This window comes from Gopherus evgoodei, chromosome 11 (assembly GCF_007399415.2).
Source record: "Gopherus evgoodei ecotype Sinaloan lineage chromosome 11, rGopEvg1_v1.p, whole genome shotgun sequence".
In the NCBI taxonomy this organism is placed as follows: domain Eukaryota; kingdom Metazoa; phylum Chordata; order Testudines; family Testudinidae; genus Gopherus; species Gopherus evgoodei.
This window is the reverse complement of record NC_044332.1, coordinates 62,382,083-62,404,066: the sequence shown is the minus strand read 5'-3', so window position 1 is coordinate 62,404,066 and position 21,984 is coordinate 62,382,083. Positions and strand designations below refer to the sequence as shown.

General features: G+C 43.9%; 2 protein-coding genes across 15 annotated transcripts in view; one reads left to right on the top strand and one right to left on the bottom strand.

The window, feature by feature from the left end:
• ZRANB3 (zinc finger RANBP2-type containing 3) overlaps positions 1-10,966 on the bottom strand; it is a 117,691-nt gene extending 106,725 nt beyond the window's left edge. The window contains exons 1-2 of one of the 2 annotated variants that reach the window (XM_030579986.1): positions 10,483-10,966; positions 1,563-1,721 (exon numbers count right to left, since the gene is read on the bottom strand). In XM_030579986.1, coding sequence (XP_030435846.1) covers positions 1,563-1,714 — 152 coding nt within the window. In that variant the 5' untranslated portion in view covers positions 1,715-1,721; positions 10,483-10,966. Of the gene's footprint in view, positions 1-1,562; positions 1,722-2,337; positions 2,481-10,482 lie in introns of those variants that run through there. The other variant, XM_030579985.1, reaches the window with a different exon arrangement.
• A 1,106-nt stretch (positions 10,967-12,072) lies between these two features.
• The window catches only part of R3HDM1 (R3H domain containing 1), a 140,534-nt gene continuing 130,622 nt past the window's right edge, over positions 12,073-21,984 (top strand). For all 13 annotated transcript variants that reach the window (XM_030580295.1, XM_030580290.1, XM_030580289.1 and 10 more), the window contains exon 1: positions 12,073-12,298. The gene's annotated coding sequence lies outside the window, so the exon portion shown is untranslated. The remainder of the gene's footprint in view (positions 12,299-21,984) is intronic.

The following is a 21,984-nucleotide window of genomic DNA, read 5'->3' as shown; positions in this document are numbered from 1 at the left end:
TGACCCAAGCAAAGGTTCCATGTCATGGTAAACTTTGAGGACAAAGACTAAAAATGGGGATTAGGAGAGAAAGCACATACCTTCCCCTCCACAAAAAATTAAATGGTTTCTAAGCACCCCTTAGAACTTAAGGCACTACTATGTTTATGCTGTTCTGTTTTAGATTTAAAGTGAGACTGAATGGTAAAAAAGCCCCTGAGTAAAAAATTTTTAACAACACATGCTGCAACAGTAAGTTCAGAATGTTACTTTGTTTCACTGAAAAAAAAAATGATGCCACTTCTTTGAGCACTGAAATTCTTGGAATTCCTGTGCCTGCCATATTAATTGAGGGTATGTGGGACAGAACATCTCACAAAAATGTCCAGTGATCTTCCAAGCTGTCAGCTTTCATTTTTCTTCTGTACTGTAAGTCATCATAGCAAATAGGATGGGGTATTTTTCTACTAATTCTTTCCACAGACGTACTTGTTACATTGACACATTATATACATAGCATATGGATCTCTGTGGCAATAAGAAGCCACAGAGATCCATAATAGCTCTAACGGTCATATTACACTGTAGTCAGTCCTGGACTCTGAATTTTGTCTAGAAGTAAACTCTAAGTGTTCTTTTTAAACTAGATAGCCTTAGATAGCTTTGGCCCCAGCTACCTAAGTAACACCTCCCTCACAATGGATTATCATGGACATGATTCAAGATATGAATAAAATGGCAACAATCTCCTAGTCTCCACCACCAACCTATCCTGAGGTATCCTTTTGAAGTAGATTAAATAGATCTTCATAATATGGTCAGTCTGCTTTAACGCATGCTTTGATCAGTACTAGAGCATTACCAATTATTTGACTCTTAAATTACCATAATTATGCTTCAGAGTTAACACTCCATGGAAATGAAGGGGAGCAGTTCAAGCTGCTCAGAACCATTGTTGTAGCCCATCTGAAAATTCAGCCAGACTTTCCTTCACCAATTTACAATATCTTAAAGATTAATTTTACAAAAATATAGGCAAAGTCTTAATTCCTCACTTCCCCCCCACATACAAGAATTAACAGAAAAGTACCAATTCATAAGTCACCACAAGCCTGCTTAAATCAACCCCAAATGAATGCAGCTGAAATGCTCATGCATTTGTTACTAGCCCTTATTCAACAAAATCTCTCTACCTTTCAACTGCCCAAGCTGTTTTTCTCTTGAATGCTCTCAGCTATGCCCATAAACCCACCCTAAAAAACTACAGAAACGAGTAAATAGTCAGTTTTGGAGAACTCAGTAGAAGTATAAAACAAACTTTCTGTCCTTACTGATTTTTACCTTCATATAGACACTGGTTTGGTATTGCAGGGTTGGTCAAGAATACAGCATTATTACTATCTACTTACGCTTTAAGAAAATTAAAATTTGTTTTTAAGCCATATAGAATATATTAAATAAGGCAAGTTACGTTTTAGAAACTTAACTGTCACTTGTTTTTGTAAGCCTTTTGTAATTGTTCCAGAAAGAGATTTCTAAAACAGCATTACTACTTTCAGCATACCATGATATAAGCATTTTACCTGCCGCTTCTCTGAAGTGCAAACAAGATGCCTTTCTTCTGAAAAGGAAGCAGTCTTTCCCTTAGTTTTTCAGGTAAGAAGGATAGCTTAATATCAGCATCTTCAGAACAAGAAGTTTCAACTGTAGACGTTTCTTGGACTGTGTTTGACATGTTGAACCTGCAAGAAACAAACGAGGAATTGGGTACTGAATACTCTAATACAATACATGTTATAGCTATATGTAGCAATAAGTAATAGTCCTATCATGAAATGATTAACTGATAAATGATATAGATGTTGATTTGTATTACTTTCTCAACAGCTGTTAGTTTAGACAATTAACTCTTGGTTTGCAGTTCAAGCTCTCTCATCATTTAACTAAGGAAACTGGTTTATAACTTGTTGAATGAACACCTTGATATTTTTATTTATCAGATGCATTTAGTTACCCTTTGCCTGTGATTTAAACGTGATAAGACTAAACACAAAATCAAGGATTAACAAAAAGTTTAAACTGAAACGAAGGGCACATATAACCAAATTGGAGGTAAACTTATTAGAAGTATAAAATCAGATCAGCTCTAGTTTACCTAACCCGTATAGTCCCTCCACCCCTCACAATGAACCCTAGGACTAAATGAAAAAATCTCTTATGCTTTGTATCAGACTAGCAGCTTAAGAATTTCACAGATGTACAAAAAATAGATGAGTTTACAGGCAAAGTGCACAACTTTAAGTAAGAAATAAAAATCACAACCATCTACAATGGAGCACAGAAAGAATGGTTACTTACCCTGCAGTAACCGTGGGTCTCTGAAATGTTTTAGTCAGCATGGGTCCCACTCTCTGTGTGCATGAAATCAAGATTCTTCTGAATAGCAATATCTGTCAGGGATGCACCAGCACCCTGTGCCCCTATGTGAGGGCATGAAGGAGAGTTACAGCCATCCTGACCTTTACTTCCCTCACAATTCAAAGCCCATGATAACAGAGGACTCTGAAAAGTGGAGATGGAGTACAGGTCATGGGATCCACAATATCTCAAAGAACCATAGTTAACCACTGTCTTCAAGCCTGTAACAGTGTTGCTCCCACTGCTGGTGACTGACAAGTAGTATGCCCTCCAAACGGTATGAGGCGGAGTCTCAGCTACATCAGTGGAAGAGATATTGTAGTGCACCTCTCCCAAACTTGGCACCTGACCAATATTTATATAATATTGATGCCAGGTTGCCACCTTGTAGATCTTGGAAACTGGAACATTTCTGAAGAAGACACATGATGTTGCTTGTGTTCTGATGTGCAGCAATATTCAGTGGGAGAGGCACACCAGCCAACAGTAATAAAGTGAGATACACTGTATTATCCATTTCAATATCTTCCAAGACGAGATGGCCTGACCTTAGGACTCATCTACCACATTAAGAACGAAGCAGGAAACTGTGTGAATAGTTTGGTTCTGTCAACATTATAAAAGCACAGTCCCCAAGAACATCTAGTGTGAAATTGTGGTTTAGGAAAGAAGACAGGTAGACTGATTCAGAAGTCACACTGGAGATGAATTTCAAGTAAGGATTCAGCACCATCTTATCCTTATAGAATGTTGTATGGGGAGGTTCAGCCATAAGATTACCTGAAGCTCACTCACTTTTCTGTCTAAAACAGAGGTTGACAAACTACGGCCCGTGGAATTGCCCTGCCTGGGCCTTGAGCTCCCGGCCGGGGAGGCTAGCCCCCGCAGCCTCAGCTCGCCGTGCTGCCAGCACTCTGGGTGGTGGGGCTGCGAGAGCTGCCAATCTGCCCTGGTGCTCTAGACTGCGTAGTAGTGTGGCTGGCTCTGGCCGGGTGGTGCTGCTGCAAGTCCTGGTGCTCTGAGCGGCATGGTAAGAGGCGGGGGGGGGGGGGTTTGGATAAGGTGCAGGGAGTCCCGGGGACCAGTCAGGGGATGGGGGTGGTTGGACAGGCGTGGGAGTCCCAGGGGGCCTGTCAGGAGTGGGGGTATGGATAGAGGTTGGGCAGTCAGGGGACAGGGAGCTGGGGGGGAGTTGGCTGGGTTGGGGTTCTGAGGCAGGAAGTGGGAGGGGGTGCATAGGGGGCAGGCTGTTTGGGGAGGCACAGTCTTCCCTACCTGGCCCTCCATACAGTTTCAGAACCCTGATGTGGCCCTCAGGCCAAAAAGTTTGCCCACTCCTGGTCTAAAATGACAGCAACTAGGAAAACAGTTTCAGAGTAAGATGATGTAAGCAGCATTCTGAACAAGGTTCAAAGGGAGGCTCCATGAGCCCCTGGAGGACTAAGCTGAGGTCCCAGGCAAATACGAGTCCTCTGAAAAACTGCTATGCCGTCAAGAGAGAAAAAACTGAACACAACTGCACCAGGATGACAAGCCAAGATTGCTGTGAGGCAGACCCTGAAATCAAGCTGAAAAAAAGGCCTTCTGTTCAATAAGTATTTGATGATCTTTGGTATCGATGTCTGCTCTGGGTCTAGTTCTCTTTCTAATTGAAGTTTTCCTGCTCTTAGTGTTTTTCGGACCTAACAGTCTCTATCCGTGGTGCTTAACCAGCCAATAGCCAGAATATCAGTTGCAGTGACTTCAGGTCTAGATGCAGTATCTGGCCATGGTGCTGCAAGACCATATTGCTCAAATCTGAGAGCTGGATAAGCAGTTCAAAGGATGTGCAGTAGATCTGTCTCACAAAATTGCCATGGCCTGTAGGAAGCAATGAGAATGATCTTGGCTCTGTCTCATTTGATCTTGGAAATCACCCTGAGGAACAGAGGAATTGGTCAAAGGGCACACAAGAAGGAAAATAAATGGTAGTAACCCTGGGCATCTGTAGTAGAAGGGTCATAAGATTCTGGCACTTGGCCTTGACAACAGTGGCAAAAAGGTCTATTATCAGAATCCTCCTGCAAAGGAATATCTACTCTACTATGGACCTCTGCAGCAATCACTTGTGATTGGCAACCAGTTGCCTGCTCCGGAAGTCCACTAAGTTGTTACTGACCCCTCAGAGTAGAACAGGAGTCGGATTATCCCATGTCAGAGGCACATGTCCAGAGCTCAATAGTCTCCAGGCAGAGACATACACCTCCTTGCTTGTTTATGTAGTACATTCTGGACATGTAGTCCACTGGGATCTGCACTGTGTAGTTTTGGAGAACCATTAGAAAGGTCATGCAGGCTTCCAGGACATTGATGTGGAGTTTCATGTCTGCTGGGGACCAAGTCATCTGCATCTGTATGCGGTTCAAGTGGGCTCAACCACCTGTCCCTGAAACATCCATGATTAAACTAATTGGTTAAAGTAACTGGAGAAAGGGGTAGGAATAATATTCCACCAGATATGTTCTTGGGTTCTCACGACCATCTTTGTTCTGACCGCAGACGAAATAGGACCACGACTGTTATTTGTTCTGTGAACAGACAGATCTGAGCTGGATTTCAAGGGGCTGCAAGTTAAGTCTGGCAAGCAGAATCTCGTACGTACATGCTGACATTTTGCCTAACAGTCCCAGGCACATTCATACCATTGTACTTGAGTTTGACTGTATCCCAAGTTCTATCAACTGCATCAAGAATCTGTCTTCAGGAAGATAGATTTGCACACACTTGGAATCAAAGCTCCTATGAACTTTCATCTGTGATGGGATAAGACACAATTTTTCTTAAATGACCAGGAGGGCCACATGACAACAGGAAGAGGGCATATTCCAGGCTTGTCGCCATTTCTTGCTGAGATTGCCCACTGATCAGCCAGTCATTCAGGTAAGAGGTAGACACAGATGTCCCTCATTCCGAGATTAGCATCCCATAGAGACTTTTAATGCTGTGGAAAGTCCAAATGACATTACCTTATAGTGGCAGCAATTGGGCCCCGACATGAATTTTAAGTACTTTCTGTGGACTGTGTAAAGGCCATGCAGAAGTATGTGTCCTGAAATTCAAGAACTGTAAAACAGTGTTGAGCCTCTGGAGATACAATGGAGGCAAGCATTACCATCTTAAATCTGAGGCAGCATATGTACTTATTCGGTCTCCTCAGTCTGGGATAAGACCAAGATATTTCCCTTTCTTCTCTGTGATCAGGAAATTATCTGGGTAGAAAGGTCTCCCCTACGGTTCCCAGACAAAACAACGAGGCCAATTCTGTTTGTGACAGGTTCTTGTGAGAAGAGTTCCTGAATAAGGATGGAAAAAGGGGATGGTCAGGTGCAAGAAGTGGAAATTATTAAATAGAGTAGCCATGGGCAATAACATTAAATGACCATTTGTCAACTTCAGAAGCCAACCAGCTCCAATGAAAAGGAGAAAGGCAGTTCCCAAAAGCAGTGACTAACTGTGGATTGGATCTAAAGACCCTTGACACTTCCAAATGTGCTGCCTCAGAGAGGATGCCAGGCACACGAGTGTAGTAGCAAAAAAGGGTATCCCCTAGAGTATCTGGCCCTTTTCCTTTGTGGGTATCAGGCTGTCAACCCTAAGAGTGGAACAGTATTCTTTGCCCCTGCTTGGTGCTGTTCCTTGTATGGTTTCTGGCAGGGTTGTAAATGTTGTGTAAAAAGTTAACCATTTAAACGATTAAAATTATAACTGGTTAACTGAGGTAGCACTTCATTTCTCTGCGCCATCCGTAAAATTCATGTGGTACTCACTTTCATCAAGCACTTTCAGATTCTCTGATAAGAGCAGTGTATAATGATTGAGAATATTCAATAGCAAGAAAAGACTAGAAAGTAATTTATGAAGCATTCATATAAACAAACATTTATTGTCTGAAAATATGACAACTGAGTTCTGTTGGATATAAAACAAAGGTCATTTACAGGGAGAGAATTTTCAAATTTTGGAACATTTCTCAATTTCTCATTTGCTGAATAAGACGAAGGGAGAATTCAGAGGCCTTCTGACTCACCGAGCTCTGAGAAATGAACAATGGAGAAACTCCATAATTGCTAGGGAAAGTATAAGTGGGGATTACTGATACATTGATATAAAATTACATTATTTGGAACCATGAGGTTGTACTCTTTACTCGCCTATTAAGAGAGCAGTCTAACAATATTTACCCTCATCCTCCTTTCCTATCAAATGTTTTATTCTCCTATTACATCTTATTTTAAATTAGGCTGCAAGCTTTCAAGACAAGGACCTTGTTTTGCTATGCGTTAATTGTAGCACCTACCACTATGAGATCTTGATCCTGATTGTGACCTTTTGGTGCTACCTCAAGCACAAACAAGAAAATGCTTTCACTAAAGCTCTTGTTGACATCTATAGTAAAATTCATAGGTATTTTCTTAAAGAAACATTCAATTTAAGATGTAGTTTTAAGGAGTTAATTAAAAGTAGTTTCAAAGACTGCCTTTTCTTTCTTAGAAATTTGCATTTGTAATCCTGTACTTCTCTTAGCCTGTACATTGATTTATTATTAGTTTTATTGATTGTACAGACATTCTTTATAAGCATTTATTTAAAAAAATCCTTCCTCTTATTCCCAGATCTTTGACACTATTTCTGAATTAAGCAATGATGATGAAAAGCCCACATTCTGCAAATTTGAGTTTATACTGCATTATTTCATAGCACCCAAAATTGCGCCAAGCACTTCACAGATGAGACAATCTCTCTGCCCCTTAAAACTTATGTAAGACAATAACTTGGATAGCTACCTAGTATATCTATCCTTGTAATGTTCTTGCCCACAGGCAAAATTACTTGTTCCTAACTTTTTACATTATTACTTTTCCCTTATTATGGGAGAAAGTACAGACAGCGCATTGGACTGGATACAAGAAACCTGGATTCTATTCTTAGCAATGCCAGTGTCCAGGTCAACGACCTTAGACAAGTCACTTCACCACTCTGTGCTTCAGTTTCCCCATCAGTAAAATGTGGATACTTCTTTGTAAAGTGAGATCTACTGATGAAAAGTGCTATGAGAGTAGCTAAGATCAAAGTATTAGTAGCCTCTTGGTCTATCAAAGGCCGTGATCAAGTGTCTTGATGTTTTTGGTCTTTTGGCCTTGAGATGAAAACCCTGTGTCTCTTAGACCGTGAAGTAAAAATATTATCTAAGTTATATTTGTTCTTATCTCCTAGACTACTGTTTCCCAAATGCGGCCACCAGGGGTTTTTCATGCAGCCACAGGCCTCCCGGGCAGTGATTGGAGGGGAAGCAAAGCATCACCCTCTCCCCCACCCTGTTGCTCCTGAGAGTTCTACCCTGCACTGACTCTGGAGACAGGAGGGGCACAACGCTGAAGGAGCAAGGTGAGTTCTTGACCTGCGGGGTGGGGGGAGGGGGGGGGGCGCTCAGGCTTCAGTCCTGGGGTGATTGGGCTGCAGGCTCAGGTGGTGGGACTTCGGGTGCCTGGCTGCATGGACCAGGGCTCCAACCATGGGGCTTTGGCACCAACACTTGACTCCAGCTGCGGTGTTTCAAACAGACACCCCCAGCTCTGGCCACATGACCCTGGCCTTTGGCCACAAGACTTCAGGCTCCAACCACTGGTCACGCGGCGACAGCCTCTGATCCCTGGCTCTGGCTGTGTGGCACCACTCCTGGGGGCAGCTGCTGACCCCCAGCAGCTCACTACAACCCCTAGCCACTGACTCCAGGTGCTAGCCCTGGATGCCAACCTCCAGCCCAGGCTGCTGATGGCAGGCACTGATCCCCAGCCCTGATCACTGACCACAGCCACCAACCCCTGGCCCTGGCTGTAGGGCAGGACCCAGACCCAGGTGTAGATCCTCGATGCCGGCTGCATGGCAGTGGGTGCAGATCCCTGGCAGTGGGTGTCAAACCCCAGCTGTGTAGTGGCAGGCTCCAATCCCCGACTCTGGACACTGACCCCAGGCACTGGGCATGCGGCAGCAGTCGCTAGCCCCAGGCACTGATCCCCAGCCTTGGCCTTTGGCCACAGCCGCTGACTCCTCACTCTGGCTGTTTGGCAGTGGGTGTGGAAGCTAGGCTCCAGTGGGTGCCAGACCCAGGTGCAGATCCCTGTTCCCAGCCATGCGGCAGTGGGCTCTGAATCCCAGCTGCATGCTGGCAGGCTCCAAATCCCGGTGCTCAACACTGATGAGCTCCGAACCCTGGCGCTAGATGCCGACCCTGGGCACTGGCCATGTGGCACGGGCCGCTGGCCCCAGGCGCTGATTCGCCACCCTGGCCATGCAGCAGCAGATGCCGACCCCGGTGGGTGTTGGCCCCAGGCACTGACCCCTGGCCCTGGCTGTGCAGTGAGAGATGCTGGCCCTAGGCTCTAATTGTGCAGCAGTGGGCTTTCACCCTGGGTGCCTCCCCCAGCTCCAGTCGCACTCCCATCACCCCTGTCCTCTGCTACCTCCCCCAGCCCAGCATCCATCTCCTTATCCCCACCCCCTGGGCCCCTGCTGCCTTCCACTCCAATCCTCCCATCCAGGACTTAATTTGTCCTGGGACTTGCTGAGAAAAGTATCAGAGGGGTAGCCGTGTTAGTCTGGATCTGTAAAAGCAGCAAAGAATCCTGTGGCACCTTATGGTCTAACAGACATTTTGGAGCATGAGCTTTCGTGGGTGAATGCATGCATCTGACAAAGTGGGTATTCACCCACAAAAGCTCATGCTCCAAAATGTCTGTTAGTCTATAAGATGCCACAGGATTCTTTGCTGCTCTTGCTGAGAAAAGTGATCTCAAGAAACATGCGTGCATCACTTTTCAGAGCAGACTAACTAGTTACCTGGGAGAGTGTAAAATGTGATACTTGTATGTTTCTTAATATCACATATCACTTTTCACAGCCTCCCAGGTAGCTAAGTATCCTGTGAAAAGTGATATTAACAAACATACAAATATAATTTTTCACAGCAATTTTTATTATTGAGTCTGCAAAAAAAATAAACCTACGTAAATAAATTACAAAGATTTGGATGCGTGTATGTGCATATTTATTTAGTTTTTTCCAAAGATAATAAAATATTTTAGGAAAAAAAAAGTGTCAGTGCAGCCATCAGCAAGAGTCACACTTTGAGGTCACCAAAAAAATTGTGGTGAGAACCATCCTAGACCATTCAACTGTTTCCTGCGCTGCTGTGAAGTTTAACTTCTCGCTACATTTTGTAGGGCTTCTCATTTGGAGTAGGGCTCTATAGTCAGATGCTTGCTATCCCAAATCATTCTGGGGACAGAACTAACAAATACATTTCAACAAAGTCATTAAAATTCTGTTTTAACATATCTGATGTTCATTAGTCTTGTAGTCAAGTTTCTAAAAGTGAATCCTCTTGTTAAATTTGAGAAGCAGTAATCCCAGAACATGGAGTAATTACTTTGAGTTGCTAGATTCCTAGACTGCTAGGTTTCCGTGACATGACACATTTGTAGTGTTTTCTAAAGGGTCACTAGCCATTGGGTGGTCATGGATCTACATCTCTCAGATGAACACACAAGAGAAACAGAGGTCTCAGATGAGGTTCTGAGACCAGCATTTTCCTCAAATCAAGAACAAGTCGATCTAGCCTCAAGTCCCCCTACCCAGATGAACTCCCACACAACACAATCTCAGCTAGGACAGTAGGCAAACAGCTTAATGGGGTGCGGCTTCCACTCTAGACACAACCTGGGGAGCCACCGCGAGCACCAACATTAAGGGGGGAAGGGAGCCAGACAGGACTAACGCCCGGCTGCGGAAGCCCCACTGAACGCGGCTGCCACACGCCACACACCGCAGCCCTGACCCTAGGGCGCGCTACTCCACAGCCGGACCGCCCGGGGGCGGGGCGAAGGGAATAATCCCGTCTCCGCCCCACCAGGCAAGGCGCCGCCAGCCCCCCAACCCGAAGGGGACTAGGAAGGACCAGACCCTTTGGCTAAATTTGCCTGGCCACCTTTTATCCCGCGTAGAAGAGGAGAGCAGCAGCCTCTCCTCCACTGACTAATTCACACCTACCACTACTGCCGCCGCGACCGCCACCAAACTTCCCCAGGACGACGCGGGATTCACGCGCGCTCGCTCTAGCTCAGCCCCGGAAGTGACCTCTGGCGTGAGCGAGAACCGCTGTGGTCCCAAACACCGCCTTCTCGGGGGGGGGGCAGGGGGGAATCCGCCGCCAATAAGTGGCCGAGGGTGGACAAGCGGCGCTTCCGGGGGGATGGGAGTGGAGTCGTTGAGACGCGGGAGGGTTGTTCCTATACCGACTCTCACCCCGCGCCGGACCAACCGACTCACTCTTCCCTTCCCGCTGGAGGGGGAGGGCGGGTTTGTGATCGCGTGTCCTGACTCGCCTCGCTCTCGTCTCCTCCACTTTGTCCAGGGGGTCCGCGATAGCGAGCTTCGGGGAAGGGAGGCAGGGCGACAGCACGAATGGGAAGGCTGTGGGAGCTACGGAGGGGAGCGCTATTCCAGGGCGGCGGGGTGAAGCTATGGGAGCTACACAGGGGCACTATACAGGCGTGTGTGGGAGCTATGCAGGGGGCGCTACACGGGGTGTGTGGGAGCTATGTAAGGGGCACTATACAGGCGTATGGGGAGCTATGCGGGGGGGGGGCGCTACACGAGGTGTATGGGAGCTGTGCAGGAGGCGCTGCATGGGGTGTGTGGGAGCTATGCGGGGTGGATGGGAATTATGCAGGGGAGACGATACACGGGGGGATCTACCTAGGGGGGCACTATACAGTCGTATGGGGGAGCTATGCAGGGGGCGCTGCATGGGGTGTGTGGGAGCTATGCAAGGGGGAGCTATGTTAGGGTGTGGGGGCTGTCTGAATGGGAAGGCTCTATTGGGGGTGTAGGCGAGTAGCACGAGCTGTGTGGGAAGGACTCCAGCGAGTCTGGGGAGAGGCACTGCAGTTACTGTAGGAGATGGGGAAGGAGGGGCTGTGCTGAAGGGGTGTATGGTGCTGACTGACAGTGCGAGAAGCCCAGAGAGCAATGGGTGGGGCTGTGGACTCTGGCAGGCGGCGGTAGAACTCCTTTCCTCCTATAAATAAGCGAGATGGCGGGTGGGGGTAGGAAGAATTACGGAGGCCAGTGCGCTCCGACTGGCCAGTTGCTAAAAAGGCTCCTGGGGGCAAGCAATGAGCGTGCTAATACAAGAGACTACAATTCCCAGGATGCCATGGGCTGGCGAACACGGGCTGCGCTGTAGTTTAGGAAACGGTCGGGACCTGTTTTCGGAGGCTTGGGCGGATGGGAAGACGCTCGCTGCAGATAATAGGGGAGGGGGCTGTCAGCGAGCTGGTCCTTCTAGCTGGGCAGAGTGCCAGAGCTCGCGAGGCAGGGGGTTATAATATCGCTACGGAACAAGTACCGACTTGATTATCATTAGGTATGAAAAACGTCTGTCAGCGTAATGCCGCGATTCCACTGGTTGGTGGTGTACCATAGAGGCGGGTGTCTGTGTGCCGGTCCACCGACTTCCTATTGGTAATTAAGGCCGTCATTCAGGAACACCACCCGTTACGATTGGCCAGAGACCTCTCAGTGGGCGAGTTCATGCGCAAGTGGTATGTGCACCACAGCAGGAGCGCTGGGGGCGGATGCTGGACTGTAAATGGCCAAGGCTGACGTCGGTCAGCGGGATTGTGCGTTGCCGTTCGCAGGCACTGGCAGGGGGCGGGTCTCTGTCCCCGCCGCGGCAGTAGGAGGAACCGGAGCCGCTGGCGGGGGCTGGTGATGGGGTCAGTTCTCCCTCGTGTGTGAGTCTCCGTCACCGAGCCGGCCCCGTCGCCGCCCTTATCCACCCGGCTGGGTTAGCGCCATCGCGGTAAGGAGCGCACCTCCCTTTATGGCTATCGCCCGCCGCCCTGCGAAGGGGAGGGGAGCTTGTTCCAGCGCTCCCGCACCGCGTGAGGGGTCCGCGACGGTGTTGCCCGGCCCCAAGGGCTGCTGGAGTACTGCACTCGTGTGGGGGAATGGCTGGTCCTTGTGCGCACTGCACCCTGGCGTGGGGGCCCGTTACTGGGGGCAGCTGCTCGGGGGGCACTGGGGTAAGGGTCCTGGGGGAAGCTACCGGGGGGACACTGGGGTGAGGGTCCTGGGGGCAACTGCTCCGGGAAGTGGCCTGGGGTGGGGGCACTGGGGGCAGCTGCCCCTGGGGAGGAGTCCCTACACTAAGGGGTGGGGGCAGCTGCACCTAGGTAGGGGACCCTGCAGTGGGGGGAGAGCAGCTGCACCTGGGGGAGGGGTCCCTGCACTGGGAGAGTGTAGCAGTACCTGGGTGGGGAGCCTGGAGGCAGATGCCCTGGGTTGGTTGGGAGTGGTGGCTGAATCCGGGGGAAGGCCCCTGCATTGGGATCTGGATGGTAGCGCCCTGGGGATTGGGGACAGGTCGCATGCTGAGATGCCATTAGAAGCTGGCTGTACCTAAGGACTCGTAAGGAGCTTTCAGTGTAGCTGTACTCTGGGATCTTGCACTGGACTTGTTGCACCCCAAGGATCTTTTTTAGGGGCTGCATCTGCGCATGGTGGCTTTATAATTAGATTGAGGGAGAAGCATTTGAGAAGGTGGTATCAGGAGAGGACCAGTGGAGAAACAGGTGTGATTATAAGATGTTGCCCCTTGAAAGAGAGATAGTGAATGTTTCAAATTTCCCCAGTTATAAAGGATGGGGTATGAAGCTGCTTACAAACTGTCTCCCCCTGATGCTAGATTAGCAAAAGTGGAGGTGACATTTAATGACACTGGCAAGAGAAGGAGTGTTTCCAAACTTCTGAATGTATCTGCATATAGGTATAATAGGCTAATTCAATTTAAATGGGTCACTGCTGGTACAAGTGGATGTGAAGCTTTTTGCTTGTTTTAAAATAGGTAGTCCCATGTTTTATCCCATTCCTCCTAACCTTGACTCCTCTGTGGTCTCATGTCTGAACCAACTGTGAATGGGTGCATATCATATGTTTTTGCTACAAAAATAGGGTTGTGTTATATGTTAGTGTAGCATTCATATTTAAAAAAAAAACTTTAAAGAGAAATGAGTTGCTTGGGCCAATCATTTCTCTCTCTAAGGCAGGAAACTTAAATGTTGTGAGGTTTAATTAATTAAGGGCTCTTAAATTGCTTTGAGCTCTTCAAATGAAAGGTGCTATAAAAGTGCAATGTATTGCTGGTTTAGACACAGTACTACTAATTACTTAATTGCTCAAACTTAACATATATTTAAAAACTCTGCCAAGAAACTGTACCATACAAATTTGGTGTACCAATTTGGGCTAACCTGGGTTCCATTTTTCTTTAAATCTCTCTTCAGTCTAGATGAAGGAAATATTATAACCGTTGGCTCTGACATTGGAAAATGGTTGTACATAATGTATTCTGGACAATTGTCTTGAATATAGTTGTAATTAGCACAGTGTAATCCAAAGTGCAGATAGAATAGCTATATCACTGTCTGCCTTTCGGGGCCTCTTAAAATGACACTTTTATTTTTAAAATGGCTCTAAGTTTAAGTGGTTGGAACTGCTGAATAGCTTTTCTTTTTTAACCAAAAGTAAAATATAAAAATGAACAACGTAATCTTCTTAAGATACCTGTTACATTGAAGACTTGATTTTGTTGTTGTAAGCAGGTTTTATAAGATGGATTCCCATGATAAACACATTCTGTGCAATTCCCTTATCTATAGTTCTAATTATGGATGGTGTGATAGGCAGATTGCAGCTGTGTGTTTTCTACTTTGTGTGTGTGTGTGTGTGTGTGTGTGTGTGTGTGTATATATGTATATGTATATGTATATGTATATGTATATGTGTATGTATATGTATATATGTATGTATATGTATGTATATGTATGTATATGTATGTATATATGTATGTATATGTATGTATATATGTATATGTATGTATATATATATATATAAAAGTGGGTGGGGTGGAGGCAAAAGGTCTATTCCTAGATGTACAGAATCATAGACATAGAATTGGAAGAGATCTCAATAGAGGACCTCATCTAGTCCAGTCCCTTGCACAGAGGCAGGACTAAGCATTATCTAGACCATCCCTGAGAGGTGTTTGTCTAACCTCCCTAAAAATCTCCAATAACAGAGATTTCACAACCATCTTAGGTAACCTGTTCTGCTTAACTACTCTGACAGTTAAGAAGTTTTTCTTAAACTGCAGTAAGGGAGATTTAGGTTAGACATTAACCCCATTACTACTTGTCCTGTCCTCAGTGGTTAAAGTAAACAATTTATTGCCCTCCGCTTTACAACAATCTTCTATGTACTTGAAGACTGTTGTTCTGTTTCCTCTTGGTCCCCTTTCCCCCCCCCCCACCTGTTCTTTAGTCTGGAAAAGAGACGAACCCAGTTTTTTCAATCTTTCCTTTTAGGTCATGTTTTCTAGACGTTTAATCATTTTTGTTGCTCTCCTCTGGCCTTTCTCCAGTTCATCCACATCTTTCCCAAAGTGTGGTGCCCAGAAGCGGACGTAATACTCCAGTTGAGGTCTTATCAATGCTGAGTAGAGTGGAAAAATTACTACTTGTGTTTTGCTTACAATGCTCCTGCTAGTACATCCAATTCAGGCTTAGAAAGTGAACATGTCTGGAAAACAAAGTTTACAAAAGCTTTATGCCTCTGCATGCTAACAGATTATCATAAAACCTCAGACTTAGAAAGGATCTTGTATTTTAAATACACATACAGTTATGTTTAACCTGTTTCTTAACAAAGTGTCCAAAACTAAGGCCTTAGCATCAGTTCACAATGAAAAATCAATTTGTAATTCTTTTCATGTAGAACAAAGTTTAAAGACAAAGTAGCTGAAAATAAAGTGATTTTTCTCTTTAGGCCACAGGTAGCTGCAAGGTTTTTGACTAAATACTAAAGCAAATACTGGGTGCCAGCACTTTTATGATCCAGTAGCATTGTTAGACTGCAGAAATAGGATTTTTGCACTTCCTGTTGTAATGAAGGGGGGAAATCGGAAATAAGTTACTTTTCCAGGGCCTTTATTTAAGCATTCTTGCCATTCTAGGAGATGAATAATTCTGGTGTTGGCACACTTCATATGACATAGTCCATCACTTTTATTTGTCACATGTGACATTTTTCAGAAACACTGGCAATAAGAATTGAAAATAGGAATTCTCTCCTCTGGTAGATACTAAAAACATAATAGCAAATTTCTGTCAAGTCTGACTATGTGTCTAGTTATAAGGAACGATGGTGGATATACCTAAATACCAGTTGTTGGTGAAAGCAGTATGATGTATTGAAATGGAATTCCTTAGCAGTTTTCCAGAAATTTATTTATTAAATTCAAAACCTTCTAGAAAGCATAGGCTACTTAATCCAGACTCAGGTCTAGATGTACCTTTGCCTCTTCATCCCCCTCCCAAGCCCCTCTCCCCCCACCTTCCCTTAGGCTCTTTCCTCCTTCCCTTTTTGCTGGCTCCCAAGCTTGCTTCTCCTCTCATTCTTCCTATGGCTTTCCCCCCTCCACTAAATTCCCTTCTTCCCCATTATTTTCTTCTCTTTAGCCTTGTTTTCCACTCCCACTCACCCTTCAGTCTTACTTCTGCTGGCTTTCCCAGCCTCATTAGTTTTAAACACTGCTTGCTTTTAAGCCTCTCTTCTCTGTATATTTCAGATCGGCTTGGGCATTTTAGTATTTTAAAAAAAAATGCTTAATTGTACTACAAGCAACTTTATTAAGCAAGTCTTTTTCTTGTATTTAACTTTCCTCTGTATTAAGGTAAAAGGACCCAGTGCTCCAGTGATCTTATAATCAGGGGACTGGGGCAAATTTCCATATTTTTGTTCCTTTCATCTCTTTGACCTAATTTACTCCCCCCCTTTCCTCTACCCTCCAACTCAGATGCCCACACAGCTATCTCTGTCAAACAACTTCTGATGCAATATGCTTTAAATAATATGAGATATTTCAGTTTTCAATGTCGTTGATGACACAGCACTTCTTGACTCCAGAGTACTTTGTACAATTACATTTATTGATCTTTTTACTTGGGATTGTATGTGGATAGTGTATAAATGCGTTTTGATACCTTAGAGTATTGTTTTAGAATGGTATGTGAAGTAACTTTTTGATGGAGAAATAAGACTTAAGTCAGTATGCAGTATGGCATGGATTTAATTCTTTTAAAAGTAGTAAAACACTGTATATTGAAAATGTTCCATAAAATTGAGAGAACTAGATTGTGCTCCATGCAATTATGCTATCACTCCTAGAAATAAGGCTCATTTATGGTATCTAGGATTTAGTGTAAATACTTTATTGGCTAATAGGTCTGGAGGCTTCTGATAAGATTTATTAAATCCTGACTTCCCTGACGTATTTATGTAATTCATGGATTTCCAATATAATTAACTGATAGGGAGTACAAACAAACTTGTAATTCGTGGATATGACTTCTTGGAAGCTTTTGTAAGGGCTGTCTTATCAAATTACCTTCCCTGTAGGAAAGTTGGTTTCATGTCCTAATCGTGTAATCCTGATACCATTGGGACTGGGAGTATTGCTGAAGCATGTACCTTAGAGGGGGTCACTTAAGCAAGGTCTGTATAGGCATTTTCCCAGTTATACCCCTGTGCGTGGGTGGGGAGGACACTTAATGTAATTTAGCAAAGGTACTTGAGTGCAATAAATATTTCCAGAATCGAGCCTTTTAATTAAAATGGAAAGTTGAGTGGTTCAGCCATGTGAGAGGTAAAATATATGGCCACACCCGCAGTTCGTTCTTACTTTTTGTTTGTTTGTTTTCTGTGGGGAAATAAGTCGTTTGAAGGAAGAAGCAGGACAACGGAGAAGAAAAAAAGCTTATTGAAAATGATGGAAACTAAGTTCAAAGGAATGAAGGGGAGAAATGGAGGAAGACACTTATTTTTCTTCTCAATTATATAGAAAGAATCTATAAACTAACTATAAAGGAAAAACCAAGAACTGAAAGGCTATAAATATATCAAGATGATATAATATAAATCAAGGCAGCATTATGAGTTTTATTCACTCTATAATTCATGTACCTACCACACTGCCAGTGCAGATATATTCTTATATACTGGGCCACAGTACATACCCTCATGTCCTCAACCTTCTTAGAAAAGTAAAACATTCATGTTCCTTCAGATGTGACACTTTTTAAAAATCCGAACTCCTCAGTGGAGGCTTCCACTAATAGTGCATCCAGCATGTTGTGTGTCTGTCTTCTTTTTTCTCGGCAGCCACTTTTAATGATCATTGGCAACATATCTTCAAGCCTGTGTCCTCATACTTTCTTCTCTTCTCCTTTATCGTGCCGTTCCCCCTGACCAGAAACCAGATGGTTTGGTTGGGGGAAACTTTTTTTATTATTTTAAATCAGATGTTGTCATAGCATTCTTTCTCAGATCTGAACCTTAGAGTTCAGAAAATGATACCAGCACCTGAATCCTCTAATCTTAATTACCAGCTTAGATCTGATAGCACTGCCACCACCCAAAAATATAGTGTTTTGGGGCACTCTGACCTCCCCAACCTTCCCTGGGGACTCCAAGAACCCAGATCCCTTGGGTTCTTAAAACAAGGAGAAATAAACCATTCCCCCCACCTTTCCCCCTCTCAGAATTTCCCTCCCTGGGCTATCCTGAGACATACTGATCCAACCTCTGAATCACCATACAGAGAAGCATCTCCCTTCCCTTCCCCAAAGAGGCAAACAGATTCAAGGAAAACAGAGAGAGATTCTATCTCTCCTCCTCCCGTCTCCCCCACCTGTCCTGGTGACTTATCCCAATCCCCTGGAATAAAACAAGGGAGACAAGAAAAAAAATCAATCAGGTTCTCTAAAAAGAAACCTTTTAATAAAAGAAAGGAAAAAGTAAAGAATTATCTCTGTAACTTCAAGATGTAAATATTACAGGGTCCTATAGCTTACAAACACCAGAAAGAGACTTTCCCCCCAGTACCAATATAAATCAAAATATTCCCAGCAACTACACATATAAAAGTTAACCAGCCAGATCCACAATTGCAAATAGAGTAAAACAATCAAAAAACCTAAACCACCTGTTTTTACTTACTATTAGAAAAGAAACTTAGAGAGCCTGTAGTAATGTCTGGTGTCTCTCAGACCCTCCGAGAGAAGAATACACAACGGACAAAGAACACACACAAACGCTTCCCTCTGCCCAAATTTAAAAGTATTTTGTCTTCTGATTGGTCTTCTGGTCAGGTGTCCCGTTCCCTGCTTGTAACCCTTTACAGGTACAAGAAACATTAACCCCTAACAATCTGTTTATGACAGATGTACCTGCCTTGGAGTGTTGCAGACTCACTACAACTTCTTGTGATTTAGGTCATTGAATACCCCATTAGATAATTGAATTATTGTCCCTGCCTGTATCACTGAGTTCCAGTATGATTCTGGCCATGTCACTTAAACCAAAATTTCTCAAAGATGGCCATTCTATGTTTTTCATAGTCTGGGTATATAAGACACCGAAGGTCATATTTCCTGAAGTCCTGAGCAGTTCTAACCGAAGTCATTGGGAGCACTGAACATAAAGAGCTATAAAATGCTAAATACACTGAAAAGTCAGGCAGTAGGCACCCAAAATTAGTGGATATTTAACAATTTAGGCATTAATCAGTCTATCTTAATTGTTCATCTGTACATCACAGAGGTGTTGTGAAGACAAGTTAATGTTTACAAAGCACTCATATTATGATGAGCATGGTAGAAAAGCCCATGAGGAAATTAATAATTCCATATTTAGTGCTGGGTTTGGATAGTGTGCAGTAAGTAATGCGTGAGGTCAGACATTGAAAGAGTATAAAAAGAAATATTGAATAGCTACCCATTTAGGGAGCACCATCCATCCTGTGTACTGAATGAGGCACCGTCCCAGTGGCACAAATAACATCTGATCTTTTAGTTAAATTTTATGTCTCATAATGCATATACACAAGGGGGTGAATTAAGGTTGCATGAGCAACCTGGATTATTGCATTTTCTAACTTTTGAGTGCTTGATATTGCAAGCTTAAATATTCTTTTTAATATAGTCTTTTGTGTATTTAATGAAAGTTAAGTGTGTGGCATTAATATCAGTCAATAGAAGAATTAGTCTAGAACTGTTTTCCTGATTCCTATTCATTTGTATTACAGTATCGCTTTTAGGGGCCCACAGTCGTTGCCCTGGGAAATGGCGAAGCTTCTGCCCTAAGGTATGCCCTCAGAAAGGAGGCTGGTCTGCCGGGTCTAGGAGCTGGGAGGGCAGGAGCTCCAGCTGAGTGCTTTCTCGCCCTGTAACCTCAGCTACTGGAGGTGGTCTGAGTCTTGTCCAGGGCTGCTTATCACACCCTCTGAAGGAGGAGGAACAACTGACCCAAGATCATCCAAGGGGATGGCCCAGGAGAGGGGTAGCAGTGGATGACTGCTCTTGCACTCTCCTTTCCCATTGCTGCAACTATTCCAGCAGATGTCAGGCTAACTCTGTGCTCCCTGGTGTTCTGAGTACAGTGTATGCTGAAGTGAGGTGGCAAAGGAGGGCTCTGGTGCAAGGGTTATGGGGTTCTGGCATGCTGCCAACATTAAGATGTACAGTGCAAGTGACAAATGGGAAACGGTCGTTTTCAGCTGTATATAACTCAGAGAAATCTGAATAGAGTTTCATGGGACCAGCAAGAGGTATCTGCCCTGACCCCAAGGCTACCTCCTGGTGAGTTTCAAAACCCTGCTATAAATAGTGCAGATGTCAAATCTTCTTAAAAAAAAAAAATATTCCTGCAACTTTTTTTTGATAGTGGATGGTGCTTAAGCAACCTAAATTTGGAGTTTGCTGCCAGCTGTCCCTGTAATGGGCCTCAGTGCTGCAGAATAAGTGCTTCTGATTCACCAAGGATCTTAGCAAGGCTTAAATTGCTCTGGGGCTGTTGCAGTGGCTTTGTAAAGGCAGTGAATTGAATATTGTGACACTCAAGTTATTTGCAAGGCTTTGAGCTTACATGTTGTGTGTGTACGTATAATATAGCCCCTTGACTACTTGCAGTATTTAATTGCACATATAGTGTCTGCTTGTAAGTGCATATTCTGATGATATGGGGATAGAGTTCACCTATGCTGATGTTTTGTTCTCCTTTTGTTCTGGCCTTTGCTTGCACTTTGGCACTTCAAATGTAGTAATGCTGGTGCTAAAAAGGAAGAGTTATTAAGAATTCCAGTAGAGCACAGTGTCTGAAGCGCTGTTGCAAGCTGCTGCTGCTACTATTGGGGGGGAAGGGAGATTAATATTATTTCTAGTAGAAGTTGAAGTTTAATTCTAAATTGTGATGCTGCTTCTGTGAATTGAGCCTTTGCCCTCTTCAAAGATGAGGTTTTTTGTATTTCAGTAAATATTTGTTAGAACCCTGTTTTTTAATAATTGTACCTGTTTTATCATATTTATAATGCCGTTCTTGGCATTTAACATTGTATCTTTCAGGCGTCTACAAAAAATTTTTTCTCCTACTCTCTTCCCCTCTCAGCTGCCTGCCAGCGTTGACATAACTTGCTGCTTTTGATCATAGTGGTGGGGCTTGTGTTATCAAGTAACCCAAGTAACTTGTTCAGGCAGCCAATCACTGGTTTTTATCGTTTCGTTGTTTTGGATTGACTGGCTTTAGAGTCATTGTTAGTGCCATGATTGTTTCCTCTGTTGGAAGATGCCCTCAAATGAGTGTGAGGACTAATGTATAGAAACATCTCTCCACCTCCAAAATCATATACCTTTTAAAATAAATAAAATGGAGTAAAATTGTAAATGTTTTTGGACTACTGTATCATCTGATCTCTTAAAAACAGTTTCCCCTTGATGTGTGACTATAACTTCTATTTTATATATTGTAAAACATATTTAGATGGATCCAGTGAGAGTCATCAACTCTTAAATGTATTGGAAGTTGAGGGCTTTTGGCATCTGCATGATTAGGCCTTTTGTTGGCGACTAAACATGTGGAAAGAGTTTTTTTTTTTTTTCATTTTTCATTGTAAATAATAACCATTATATACAAGCTATTTATGCACAATTCATTGCACACCAAACACATTGGGGAAAAATAAGCACTTATGTTTAATAATAGTAGTTTTCACTGCTGTAGTATCTTTACATGCACAACCAGAAGACAGTGTCAGTATTCTTCTGTGGTATTTCCTTGTTAGAGATTGGGAAAACTGAGGTTCAGAGGGATAAAGTGACTTGATCAAGGCCAAAGCAGTGGTGGTGACTCTTTCTTTATTTCCAGTTCTGTGATCTAACCACTATATAACTTCCTTTCATCTCCCAAAATATTTTATGGGAAAATAAGACAAGTCAGAAAAATGCTGATATTTTGATCATAATGCCTTCCTTTGGAGTAATTACCTTTGCCCCCATTTTTTCTGAGTTCTGTGTAAGAAATAAGTCCTGAAACTGTGTTTAAATATTATCTATAACAGTTCTGAAATGGTTTCTTAGGTATTTTAAGACCAATGTA